Here is a 14,443-nt window from a genome sequence, read left to right on the forward strand (position 1 = left end):
TGTTTGCGTATGCCATCAGTCTTTTACAAGGTTTCCCCAGAAACCGCAAGCTGCCAACCGTCTAGAAACTGAAATAGCATGTATATAAAGGGCTGGGCGTGTAACCTACGAAACATTTCTGTTCTACATAGTTATCCTCCTATTTGTTACTTAAAAATAAACAGTATTTATAACAAAATTGAAATTGTCTAGTTCTGGTTTTATTCTAAAGCTGTTGATTTGTAACTTGAAAGAGAGTGGCGTTGTAGTAATAAAAAAAATACAGATTTATCATATAGCGATAGAACATGCAATTCACTAAAAAAAAGGTAAAATAAAAAAGACACAAAACAAAAACATATCAAACATCAATTCAGTACTTGACTGAGATTATATAAAACATGTTCTGTTGTTCATAAACAACTTCCGCACTTTCCAATAATAACAGGAAACTATTCCCTTTGGTCATGATGAAGAATATTGTATTGAGTACAAAAAAAAAAAAAAAAAAAAACAACAACAAAAATTATACAGAATTTTTTCTTTGTGCATATTAACTATACGTGCATCAAAAATAATTGCTTTGGTTACATAAAATACCAGAAGTAACGCTAGCAACTAATTTTTGTTACTTATAAAATGCAGTTTATATTTTGTAAGGATATAAAATACACAGTGGTCTAACACTGAACAATATGGGGTTCTAATTGTGTGCAAAACAAACAAACAAATAAAAAACAAAGAGAAGTCGACGGCTTCCAGTTTCTCTAACACAAATTTATTTATGTTTATTTTCCAACCACTGCTACCAATACTACCGGAAATCCTACCATTTACCACGGCGTTTACGTACTGTACCAAAACTACCGAACAGTACTTTTGGTAGAGCGCGACTATACTAATCAGCGATCCAAATGGCCGTAAAAGTGAAACGTGATGTTGAAGTCATAAAATGTGGACTATGGAGCAGTAGTAGAAAGGCATTTGGTCAGATGAGCCTTGTTTTATAGTGTTTCCAACCTCTGGCGGAGTTTACTGCTTTCTGCGAAGAGTGAAACATGGCGGGGATTCAGTGGTGATTTGGCCAGCCTTATCACGGTATTACATGGGCCCCCTGCAAAACTGCATTACTGCCAAGGATTATGTAAACACTTCTGTGGGTCAGGTCGTCCAGTGGCACATTGTTTGTTCTTCCTTGTTCACACAGCTCGCATCGTAGAGAACCGGTTTCATGAACACGAGGATGAATTGTCCAATCTCTTCTGGCCATCGCAGTCTCCAGATCTCGATATTATTGAGCCTTTGTGGTCTAATTTGGAGAGAACGGTGGGTGATCGCTATTTTGCAGGAAGAATGGTATAAGACTACCTTAAACATCAAACAGGATCCGTATTTATTCATTCCGAGATGACGGGCAGTAGTTTTTAATGTCAACGGTTTTCTTTTGCTACCCTGTTTTAGGCATGCTAATGTATTGTCTTCTTGGTGTTACGATATTTTTATTCACCCCGTGTTAATATAGAACCGTAGTTCTTCAGATACGCTACGGACGCCACCTTACCGGTGCGTGGAGAAGGCACGTCAAGAAAAATCTCTCCATAAAAAAATGTTCTTAAGTATAAAGTTGTTCTGGAAGTGTAATCCTAATGATTATAATGTTCTACAGTGCAACTATTGGATCATTAATTTAAAATATCCTTATCTCATCGAGATAAATAGCGCAGCAGTTATTAGAGTTTCGTTAGTAAGGGCGATCATCGAGATTTACGTATCTCATGTTTTTCCTAAATCGATCAGTGCAAAGAAGGCAAAGGTGAAGAGCACACATCTGATATTTCCCCATAATTCCCCACTCCCGAGCCTGTTCTCCACCTACAATTACCCAGTCGTTGGCAGAACCATAAATTCCGCACCGCCGTACTAGGCAAGGTCCTAGTGGAGGAGGTGGTTTGCCATTGCCTTCCTCCGACCGTAATGAGGATGAATGATGATGATGAATACGACACAACAACACCACCCAGTCATCTCGAGGCAGCGAAAATCCCTGACCCCGCCGGGAATCGTATCCGGAACCCTATGCGCGGGAAGCGAGAACGCTACAGCAAGACCACGAGCTGCGTTTTTTTATTTACTGCTCGGAAATTGGCAACAAAGTCATTATAAAGCTCATGTATATGCGCTCCCCATATTTTGTCAAATGTTTGAGAGGAGCGAAAACAACATTCCCTAGAAATTATACAGCAGAGTTCTGTCCGAATTTTTGTAGCTAAACGAAGAGTGCACAATGTGCAAAGGGGTATCAAATTGATCAGCGTGAGATCTAGATTTGCAAAGACAGTTTTAGTTGGCTGAAAGCAGTCAGGGTAATAAGACGTAATTAGCGATTCATTGAAAAATGTTTGCCCGAATTTTCATAGCCAAACAAAGAGCTGTACATCGACAAATGGAGCATCGAATTTATCAACATGAGACATAGTTTTGCAAAAAAAGATTTAATTGCTTGAAAGTAATGAGAGTAAGTAAGAAAAAATAATTTTTCATTTGAAGAAAAACTGAAATATTTGACGAACAGCTGCTGCTAGCTATGTAAATGAAGTGTCAAGGCTTAGCTTTTCCGCACATAAATAGTTGCATTGGTATGATATTTTTTTAAAAAATTAGCAGAACCTGTAGTCTAGTGGTAGGGTCATTGACTAGTATTCAGAACAAAATGAGTCCTGAGTTTGAGTCCAGCTACTGATTGAATCTGAATACAAATCATCAGCACTGGCGGCCGAAGACTTCCGCCATACAAACTCTTCACCGCTCTGCCAACGGCCTTGACAAAGAGGGAGGAGGAGCGGACAGAGGTTTGCGGCAATTCTTGCCCTTGTGTTGGGAAACTGCTCCTAAAAGGCGGAAGAACAAGCAATGATCAACGGAATTAGGCTGCGGAAGGCAATGGAAACCATTGCATTAAGAACACACAACGTCTATGGATAGAGCAGTCTTCTCACTTTGGTGCGGCCCGACAAGAATTCCTCTACAGTGCCGACCTTCCATCTCAGAGCAACACGTGCCACTTAAGTGCTCAATTATTTGCTGCATGTATTCTAGTCATTCCAGTCTCTTTACCCCTCTACAGTTTTTACCATCTACAGCTGCCTTTAGCACCATGGAAGTTATTCCCTGATGTATTAACAGATGTCCTATCATCCTGTCCATTTTCTTGTCAGTGTTTTCCATGTATATTTGTTTCCTCGTCGATTCTGCGTAGAACCATCTCGATCCTTACCTTATTAGCAGACTTAATGTTCAACATTCTTTTGTAGCACCACATTTCAAATGCTTCGATTTTCTTCTACTCCGTTTTTCCCACAGTTCATATCTCACTACCATACGATGCTGTACTCTAAACGCACATTCTCAGAAATTTCTTCCCCCTCATAAGGGCTATGTTTGACAGTAGTAGACTTCAATTAGCCAGGAATGTCCTTATCGCTAGAGCTGCTCTGAAACATTGAATAAAGAACGAAACGGTAACATTCTATTTCGGAACGTGGGATGTCAGAAGTTTGAGAGTGGTAGGGAAGCTAGAAAATCTGAAAAGGGAAATGCTAAGGCTGAATCAAGGTATAGTGGGGGACAGTAAAGTGAACTGGCAAGATGATACCGGTTTCTGATTATAAGAATACGGTGTAATATTAACAGTAGTAGAAAACACTGTAATGGGAACAGGATTCGTTATAAATAGGGAAGTAGCGCAGAAAGTGAGTTACTGTGAAAAGTTCAGCCATACGGTTGTTCTCATCGGATTCGACAGAAAACCAAAGCCGACAGCTATAATTCAGATACACATACCGACGTTGGAAACATAAGATGAGGAGATGGAGGCAGTATACTAAGATATTGTAATTCGTGATGTAAAAGGAAGATGAAAATTTAATAGTCGTAGAGGATCGGAACGCGGGAGTAAGGGAAGGGACAGAAGAAAGGTTTACTGGGAAATATGGGCTTGATAGTAGGAGTGAGAGAAGAGAAAGGCTAATTGTGTTCTGCAATAAATTTCAGTTAGTAGTAGTGAATACTCTTTTCAGGAATCACAAGATGAGGACGTACACTTGGAGAAGACCCGGGAATACTGAAAGATTCCAATTGGATTACATCATGGTCAGACACAGACTCCACATTAAAAACCTTATAAGATCACAAGTACATTATCGTACGAACAGTAATGAAGTTGATGCGTGAAAACGCTGTGAGAAACGTACTTGACGACGGAAGAGGTTAGTGTAGGGGTCATCGCATAGTGAAAAACATACAGTAACGAGAGTGGGTAAAATAAAAGTCTTCACAAAATGTAAAAGGGGGAAACGAACACGTATGACAAATAACGTATATTAGAATTCTGAGGAATGAACAATCGCAAAGGCTACCGGCAACTGTATGAAGATTATATGTACAGTATAGGTTTGAAGCCTTCAGAAAATTGTCTGCAAGCAAGATGAAGCTGGTTATTCAGTAAATTTCGGTCCCTCAACTGTAGATGTACATAGGTCCAGCTCTTCCCGAACATCCAACTTGCGCTCTTTGACTTCTCTGGACAAAATGGCTGTGTCTTCTTACATGATTTACCATCTTCTATTGAAAAATTACAACTGTAATGTTTCCTTTTCTACAGACAACAGTTTAAAGAAAAACTGGATACAGCAGAAAATACTGGTGATTGATTTTCAAATTCAGGTGTCCCTAAACTGATCTGTAATGACTTCCCATGACATTACATCGGTCAAGCACGCTAAGCTGTATGGACAGGATATAAAGAACATCTGTTAGGAAAGAAAGGCATGAATGTACAAAATTCTGCGTTTTCCGAACACTTACTAATTGCTAACCATACCCAGAAATATTTGGAAAACAGTTATTTTGTACAGAGAAGTCAAAGGGCGCAAGTTCTATCTCCGGGAAGAAGTAGAGATCTTTAAACATCTACAGCTCAGGGACGGAAATGTACTGAATAACGAGCTGCATCTTGCTTGTAGGTAATATTTTCAAGGCTTCAAACGTATACCGTGTTTAAAATCTTCATACGGTTGTTGGTAGCCTTTGCCAGTCGTTAGTTCCTCAAAGTTCTAATATACACCGAACAGCCAAAATATTACGAACACTGCCCAACGCGACGCTGGACGCCACCTGGTGGCGTTGCAGACACGTGATGAGGTAAGTGGAGCAGACACGGACGAGGGATCATGCCGCCAAGAGATGGTCTGCAAATGGAGCAACCCGCTGAGATAAGCGATTCTGACAAATTGCTGATTATTATTAGGCAGAGCCTATGAAAGAATATCTCGAAAATGGCGAAGCTGATCGAATGTCCACGTGCTTCTGTCATGAGCATCTACGCAAACTGGTAGAAGGACAGTGAAACTAACTTTAGGCATGAAATGGTAGGACGTCCGCCGCTCTCGAAGAACGTGGGTTCGGAGGCTTGTCTGCTCTGTAAAGTAAGGCAGATGGCCATCTGTGGCGTCTCTGCTGAAACAGCGCAATGCCGGAGCACGCACAAGTGTTTCGGAGCACACCGTTCATCTTACTTTGTGGAACATGACGCTCCGCAGCAGATCACCTCTCCGTGTCCGCATGTTGAAACAACGACATCGTGAGTTACGATTGCAGTGGGCACGGGACCATCGGGATTCGGCCGTCGATCAGTGGAAACGTGTCGGCTCTTCGGGTGAATCACACTTTGGCTACACTAGGTCAGTGGTCGTCCCTGTGGTGTCACCGCAAGGCACCACATTGGCTAGGTTGTAGGCGTGAAATCGGCCGCAGTCCGTCAGTACACATCGAACCCGCGAGTCGCCACTGTCGACGCTAGCAGACCGAGCGCCGCCACTCGGCTGGTCTTACGAGACGAGCTAGCGCACTGCCCAGTTCTACAGCCGACTTGATTAGGAATGGTTCACTTGTTATAGCTTCAGAGATGTCATTTGCAGAGACGCTAGTTAGCATAGCCTTCAGCTAAGTCAGTAGCTATGACCTAGCCAGGCGCCACATACAGTTTATGCAGTGACAATTGATCTATATGTGTGAAACAATCAGAATTGTAAAGAAGTATTCGCAGTTCAGTCTATAACTGCACCTGTAAATATTATTATACAAAGTCAAGATTGACGTTCACCGCTGATGCTGAATTAAAGCTAAGTATTTAATTGTATTCCTGTCTACTAACTTTCTAATCACCTAAGACGTTCCAGATACACCCCGTCAAGTATAGTTCATTGATCCTCACGTCAGCCTACGTGATCAACTGGTGCAATTAATGGCCACACCTCGTGATCAGAGTAAGAGTCAAATTTCGTGACTCAGCCGGGTCACCCTTTTTCCATGAGGCCTCTAGTTCCGCCTCATACATAACAGACCCAACAGAAGCCGCCATCACGTGTCACTGACGCAGGATGGTGGGAGCAGAATTATGCTGTGGGAGATTTTCTCCTGCACCTGCATGGGACGTGTGGTAGTAATCGAAGAAACGCTGACAGCTGTGATCCACCTACATCCATTCATGCTTGATGTCTTGTCCGACAGCGATGTCACCGGGCTGTTATTTATGCGAATTATATAACCTATGCGTAGACATCTAATGCCACAAACCTGCACAAACCTACCAAAAAACTGTTGCATCCGTGATACGCAGAATCAGTGACGTATATCGGTATGAAGAAGCACAAACTAACTATTAAGCAGGTGATCATAACGTTTTGGGTCATCAGTGTACATTATTTGTGCATACGTGACCGTTTCTCCTCGTTTTATGTTTTCTGAACATATTGATTTTACCCACTCTCGTTACTATATATTTTTCGCTGGAAGATGACACGTGCACTAATCTCTTTTATAGTTGCGTACGTTTATCACAGAGTGTTTACGTCTTAACTTTATTGCTGCTCGTACGATAATGTATTTGTGATCTAATAAGGATTTTAATTTCAGTTGGCATATTTTACTTTACAATACCTTTAGCATTCTTTATTTCTCACTGTTCTCTCAATTCCCTCCTCGAACCCCCCCCCCCCCCCCCCCCAGATGAATTTCGTCTTATTCGCCGTTTATGCTGCAAATGTACTTCAATCTCGGCGCATGCGCCATCTGCCTTGTTTTCCTGGTCTTCACGCCCTCAGTCTGTCAGCGTGCAGCTCGTAACATAACCTGACATTTTATTTGACGGGTTTTAATTCGGGATTTCAACTATTCTTACTTGACAAGCCCCGATCATAGGGGCCAGCTTATTTAATAGGGTATAAAATCTTGTGTGCTGACAGGACCTTTCCATTTCACATGTATCAGATCGCTTCATTACTTGTTGTTTTTCTAATGTGAAATTTTACTAGGTACTAGTTTTGTTGTTTTCATTATGTTTTATGATATATGTGATATCGCCCTTGTGGGGATCTTGTCTCTGTATGACGCGTAGTTTTGACACGTACATTATGTGATCAAAAGTATGCGGACACTCCCAAAAACATACGTTTTCACATTAGGTGCATTGTGCTTCCACCTACTGCCAGGTACTCCACATCACCGACCTCAGTAGTCATAGTGAGAGAGCAGAATGGGGCGCTCCGCGGACTTCGAAAGTAGTCAGGTGATTGGGTGTCACTTGTGTCTGTACGCGAGATTTCCACACTGCCGGCCGCGGTGGCCGTGCGGTTCTAGGCGCTGCAGTCTGGAACCGCGCGACCGCAACGGTCGCAGGTTCGAATCCTGCCTCGGGCATGGATGTGTGTGATATCCTTAGGTTAGTTAGGTTTAAGTAGTTCTAAGTTCTAGAGGACTGATGACCTCAGAAGTTAAGTCCCATAGTGCTCAGAGCCATTTCCACACTCCTAAAGATCCATAGCTCCAAAATTTCCGTTGTGATAGTCAAGTGTAAACGTGAAGGGACACGAACAGCACAAAAGCGTACAGGCCGACCTCGTCTATCGACTGACAGAGATCGCCTATAGTTGAAGAGGGTCGTAATGTTGAATAGGCAAACATCTATCCAGACCATCCCACAGGATTTCCAAACTGCATGAGGATGCACTGCAATTTCTATGACAGTTAGGCGAGAAGTGAGAGAACTTGGATTTCATGGTCGAACGACTGCTCGTAAGCCACACATCACGCCGGTGAATGCCAAATGACGCCTGCTTGGTGTAAAAAGTGTGAACATTGGACGATTGAACAGTGGGTAAAAGTTGTCTGGAGTGATGAATCAAGGTACACAATGTGGCGGTCGGGTGGCAGGGTGTGGGTATGGCGAATTCCCGGTGAATGTCACCTGCCAGCGTGTGTAGTGCCAACAGTAAAATTCGGAGGCGGTGGTGTTACGTTGTGGCCCTGTTTTTCATCGAGGAGGGCGTGCACCCCTTGTTGTTTTGCGTGGCACTATCACAGCACATCCCTACATTGATGTTTTGAGCACCTTCTTGCTTTCCACTGTAGCGGAGTTGTTATACGACAATAACATCCCTATAATGGACTAGCCTGCACAGAGTCCTGACCTGAATCCTATAGAACACCTTTGGGATGTTTTGGAACGCCGACTTGTGTTGGAACGCTGACTTTATGCAAGGACTCACCGACCGACATCGATACCTCTCCTCAGTGCAGCACTCCATGAAACATGGTCTGCCATTCCATAAGAAACCTTCAGAACCTGATTGAACGTATGCCTGCCAGAGTGGAAGCTGTCATCAAGGCTTATGGTGGGGCAACACCATACTGAATTCCAGTATGGAGGGCGCCACGAACTTGTAAGTCACTTTCGGCCAGGTGTCCGGCTGTGAAGTTTCGGTGTATGGAGCTGTTGCTATTACATTGCTATTCAAAATCAAATGGGTTCAAGCACTATGAGACTTAACATCTGAGGTCATCAGTCCCCTAGACTTAGAACTACTTAAACCTAACTAACCTAAAGACATCATACACATCCTTGCCCAAGGCAGGATTCGAACCTGCGACCGTAGCAGCAGCGCGGTTCCGGACTGAAGCGCCTAGAACCGCTCGGCCACAGCGGTTAGCTACATTGATATTCCACGTATTTCTCAAGAAGAAGAGTTTACATCCGTCGAAACCGTGGTGAAATGTTGAATAAAACCACCTTTTGTTGAAAATGGATGGCTGCTTTGGATTCACTCTTTGTTAAGAAAGAGCTACTAAACGTCGTACTTTATCAAGTATTTCCAGTTTTTCGCTGTAACTTTAAGCGTATGTAGGCAAGCTGTTCGGTCGCCTAGAATTATTGTAAGGTAAGGTGAATTTTTTTACGAAGCTGTGCGGCCTTGGGGCTGGTAGTAACGACGAGGACGGTAGGGACGCCACGGCCGCTCCACGTGAGCCACGTGCGTCAACTAAGTTCCGGATGTGGGGAAAATCCCAGAGGGGTGTAGCAAAAAGAATCCACGTCTGTGTCAGACATACGGGGACGGTCCGACGATCCGCGCAATACGTAGAACACAAAACGCTTTCTGTTGTCGCGACACCATTTTTACTAGAACTGAAGTGGGCGCACACTGCTGCTACCTAGCGGGAACCTTGTAAAACTCGAGAGTTTGCTCTTTCCAACAGTACATTGTTCACGTACATATCTCAAATAATGTAGTAGCTACGATTTTTTTAAAAATCGGATGATTCCTTTTGATACGCACTGTCTATTAGTTTGGCGTGAGAAAGTGGTCAAGCCACGCGGAGTGGCCGCGCGTTTTGAGGCTCTAACATTCTGCGTGGTGTCTGTTGTTCTATATCGCGTCTCCCTACCACTTTCGCGCAACGACACTCTGAGCGTGTTTTTTAGGGAATTGACTGGTTTGAACCTGGAACCTGTTGCTGATAAGGAGACGTCAGACCACATATGACATGTAGAGTTCAGAAGAGTTCAGTGAGACTAGCGATGATATAACCAAATACTTAATGATTTCAGCGTCAGCTCCACTGCACTCCCTGTAAAAGAATCTTAACACTAACTAAATTTAGTGGAAGAGGTTCAAGGCTTCCCTATATTTAGTTAGCTGGTAAAATAACGTCGAAAAAGCAGTTAAGTTTACCACTGGAAATTTTATTCTACTCACAAAACATTGTTTATAAATTGCACTATTGATAAAAGGAAATGTTTTAATACAGGATGGTAAAAACCGACTGCGTTCAACAAAAATGTGAACGAATATTCCCTGAATGGGTTTCCAAATTCTACAATGGATCGAAAGATGACCTATGCCATATCACATCTATAATCTAGATTTAAAATAAGTTTCGCAAAAGAGAAAACTATCAAAATGGTCTACAGTGACACTCAATTATCTTTAATTACTTATCTAACTTGTAAATTACAGTGGCTGATGTGGCTTCTCAATAACTATATAACAGAATAATCATCGCGTTTCAAATTTTTACTTCAAGTGGCAAATGTGAACACCATGAGCTTTAATTGACGATCGACACTAGTATTACGCAAAAAGGGGGTGTAACAGATGAGACTTCTGCAGTTCTGAGTGAAGCTTTATGCTCTGTTATGTGGCATCGCGTGCGTTCATTCCTTGTCGGTGTTTGTCAGGGGGCGGCGAGCAGCACAGCTCCGCTCACCTCGCCGTCTCGGAAGCAACTCTCTCCTAACTTCTCCTTACTACAATTTACCGAAGTTGGTTTAAAAAAACTATCTGTCTGTGTTTTCATCTGACCAATCAGGGTCTCAATGTTAACCTTAAGCTCCGCCTACGAAAATTCTGTCTATCCAATGAGAAACGTTATACTTTTCGTGGTGGGGCAATGTTTTTAAAGTTTGCAACGTAACAGAGACGCGATAAAGTCTCACGCAAAAACTTGCGGCTGGGGGTGGCCCTTTTTGTGTTATCGTAAGATCTATACTGTTCTTCTGGAGGGCTCTAGCTTTTAACATGGGCTGGGGGGTGGTCCTAGCGGTTAGCTGGCGACGTGGGTGTCCGTCCCTTATCGTAGGGCCTTCCAGCTTAACACGGTTCTGCTCTCGGCTTCTGTTCTCGTGTCTCCCCTCGGAACTGCGTCTGTCTCACGGTGGGAACGTATGACATGCATTTAGGCATTCTTGTGTTAGTCTGTGGTATTCCATTTGCTCACTCGTTACTCGTATTACTTTAGTTAATTTAATGTCACGATTTATTCGGAGCTATGTGACATACTACTGGATTTGCTTATCATGTCAGGGTTTTCATGGAAGGTGTTGGATTTGCCTGACACCTTACAAGGCATCATGTCACGGACTGCGCGGCCCATCCCGCCATCCCGCGGGCATGGGTGTGTGTATTGTTCTTAGCATAAGTTAGTTTAAGTCAGTTTAAGTAGTGTGTAAGTCTAGGGACCGATGACCTAAGCAGTTTGGTCTCTTAGGACTTAACATCACAGGTCTTCAGTCCCCTAGAAATTAGAACTAGCTAAACCTAACTAAACTAAGGACATCACACACATCCATGCCCGCGGCAGGATTCGAACCTGCGACCGTAGCGGTCGCGCGGTTCCAGATTGAAGCGCCTAGAACCGCTCCGCTACTCCGGCCGGCTTGGCCGGGATAAATTTACTAAGAACGCAAATGATGGTTTGAATGTCGCTGTCCGCATGACTTGAAAAATTAAACCAGGTGGCTGGAGTAGAAGGGAGGGAGGTGTGGGGAGGGGGGGAGGAGGGGAAGCGCTTCGAGCGTCATGTGGAATCCGAGTAACTTTGTGCCACGATATTTTCCACGTCATGGCCGCATTGGCAGATTTGATATCCACCTTACTTGCTACAAAATTACCATCGCCTGCCATGAATATAACCTAGAATGTCTGGATTACTGAGATTATTTTTTGCTTTTTGAAAACCTATGCTCCTAATTGTAGTACAAATCATTCAGTTCATCGTGAATTCTATGTATAACAGTTTCCTTATTGTTATATCTAATAACGACAATAATGGGGATATTTATTTGTACAGCATCACTTAACAATGTGTGTATGTTTAAGGATAATAATGAATTAGAAGGACACACAACTCTGTAATGCGGGCAGCCACAGCCGTTGAACTTCATATTGAATAGAAGTAAAAAGATCGCATAACAGATGCAACTGGTGATTTCTTTATCCTCACAATCGGTTTTGGTACATTAAAACAGCATTCTCAGATGAACTACTCAAGAACCAAACGATACCATGTAATACACAGGATTAAAATACTGCAAGAATCATTAAAACTGATATCTTACTATCTTAAATGTCTGCCATTGTTAGACGTCATTCACTTGATATAGTGAGCCTGCCAAAAAAAAATTAACGTGACAATAACTTTGTCAGTAAGTTGCAAATTTAATTTACTGTATTTCATTACACAGATTCCACAGAGACGCGCTTATCGGCTTGTTGCCCAATCAGAATTTTCGTTTCATTCATTGTGCTTATATGTGGTTTTTTCTCGTAGTGCACCACCACACTATTCCCTTCGATGTCCTGTTTTATTTATTTTGATTAAAGCGCCTCTTCAGGGATTTGATTTATGACTAGAATACTGGGGGCATATTGGTGCGCTGATGTGACACTGTTGTAAGTACGTTTTAAATTTTGAGTTTTTCTGCTTGCTTAAATACTTCACAAAAGTCTAAAATAGAAATTTTTTCTTAAAAAGTCTAGGGAAAATTAACTTTATTTAATTTTTGAAAGATTCTTATAGCATTTTGATAATATGTATTACATGGGATCACCATGGAAACTTCTCAGTTATAGTTGTTTTACTGTTCATTCTACTTTCATTCATTGTAATTAGAAAGAATATGAAATGAAAATATATAATTAAACGAAAAACAAATGAGAACGCGTTAAGTTGCTTATCTTGTGGATTTCTCTCGCTGCCCACGGTTTGCGGCTACCTCGACATGTCTACGACTTTGGTCTGCACCGAATGGAAAAAAAAAATCGCACTTTAGCCATCCGTTCATTTCCCGCAAATGTTATCCCTACGTATAGTTGTATCCTGTTATATGAGTAGCTCTCGGGTTAATGTGTGGCTTGATAAGTCTCGAGCCAGTGCGTTCCTGTACGGGTTACGCACATAATGCGTTTTATTCTACTTATCTAACACGAATCCTTTAAGATTTACATGTAACTACTAGGTGTATGACGATAATTTATTTAACGTGCAACTGGAATCTTACCCAGAAGGCTCAGCAAGTAGAAGACGTTTGCCATTGTGGCGTGACGGCTTCAACAGCACTGCGCTTGTAAAGGGCCTTCTTCGTGGGAACCCTCGCCGCTCCTGCAAACGGCGATAGTGTTATCGTGTCCCACCAACGCTGCGAGACCGCTTTTCTGCGGGGCGTGCGGTTGTACAACCAGGTACGTTGTAGGCGACTTTAGTTCTGTCACAGGATACGATCTCACACTCCAAATAACGTCGTACTTCCTCATCATTGCTGGAATGGTACGCCATCTTGGCGCCTGAGTAGTTAGCTGTTGGGTGTGGGGGTCAGGCTACGAGAAGTAAAAGGAAGCAATATTTCAGTCACTACTCACAATTAAATAACAAAGTTCAATAAACATTTATTTTAAAAGGTTGCTTTACACATTACTTATAATGAAATTATCTTTATCTTGATTGAAAACCTCTTCCAAAATAATACAAAATGAAATTCGCAACAATAATATTTAAACAGGTGTCACCCCAGCCGCCGTAACAGGGTCACGCAACAGGACCCACAGGAACGGGTAGACGGGTAGTTACAATCAAATCAGTACAGGAGACTGAAAATTAAGATTACGTTTCAAACAAACAACGAATTTCCCCCCTTTTTCATACCAGAAGGCTAAACTGCTTCAAAATCCTAAGCCATGGCACAGTCGTAATATTCCGGTAAAGATGAAAAAAATTGGATACTGAGCTTTGCTAGATATAAAGAGACAAAAATAATTTATACCTTAAATTAAAAAAAAAAAATTCAACCTCTTTAAGAAAACTCCAGTATGTTTCCATTAGGCCTCTAGTTTAAACGGCATTATCATAATGAATGTATTACAAATAAAAAACTTACTCCTTAAGGGTTATAACAAAATTCAGGATGACAACGGCCAACTTATAACACCCATACTGTACGTCAACGCCTAAATGTGACACTAACTCACCATAAGTGTTACCCTCAGGGAGGAATTTTGCATTTGTTTGACCGTGTGTTATCTAATGGACAGAGGGTGTCGAACATAAGTTTCGTTACTACGGCAATCAATAGAAAACTGAAAGACTTTGAAGATAGAGAACGTAGTAAACGCATACAAATGAAATAAGAAACAGTCGTCAGCCCAATTAGGCATAATAATTTGGAACATTAATCTCAAAGAAGTTAAATATAATTTAGCAAAAGGGAGTTTCATTCTTTCTCTCTTGGTAAAGTGCAATGAACACACACAAATACCAGACGAATTGACCAATGGTAAGCGGTAGTTGTCATTTG

The 14,443-nt window shown here is 42.0% G+C and overlaps 1 protein-coding gene across 1 annotated transcript in view; it reads right to left on the reverse strand.

Annotated features, from left to right (window-relative positions):
- LOC126247904 (protein diaphanous homolog 1-like) overlaps positions 1–13,349 on the reverse strand; it is a 61,648-nt gene extending 48,299 nt beyond the window's left edge. Inside the window, exon 1 of the mRNA XM_049948518.1 lies at positions 13,154–13,349. Coding sequence (XP_049804475.1) covers positions 13,154–13,187 — 34 coding nt within the window. The 5' untranslated portion in view covers positions 13,188–13,349. The remainder of the gene's footprint in view (positions 1–13,153) is intronic.
- Positions 13,350–14,443: the final 1,094 nt, after the last annotated feature.

The sequence above is a fragment of the Schistocerca nitens genome, chromosome 1, assembly GCF_023898315.1.
Source record: "Schistocerca nitens isolate TAMUIC-IGC-003100 chromosome 1, iqSchNite1.1, whole genome shotgun sequence".
Classification (NCBI taxonomy): Eukaryota; Metazoa; Arthropoda; class Insecta; order Orthoptera; family Acrididae; genus Schistocerca; species Schistocerca nitens.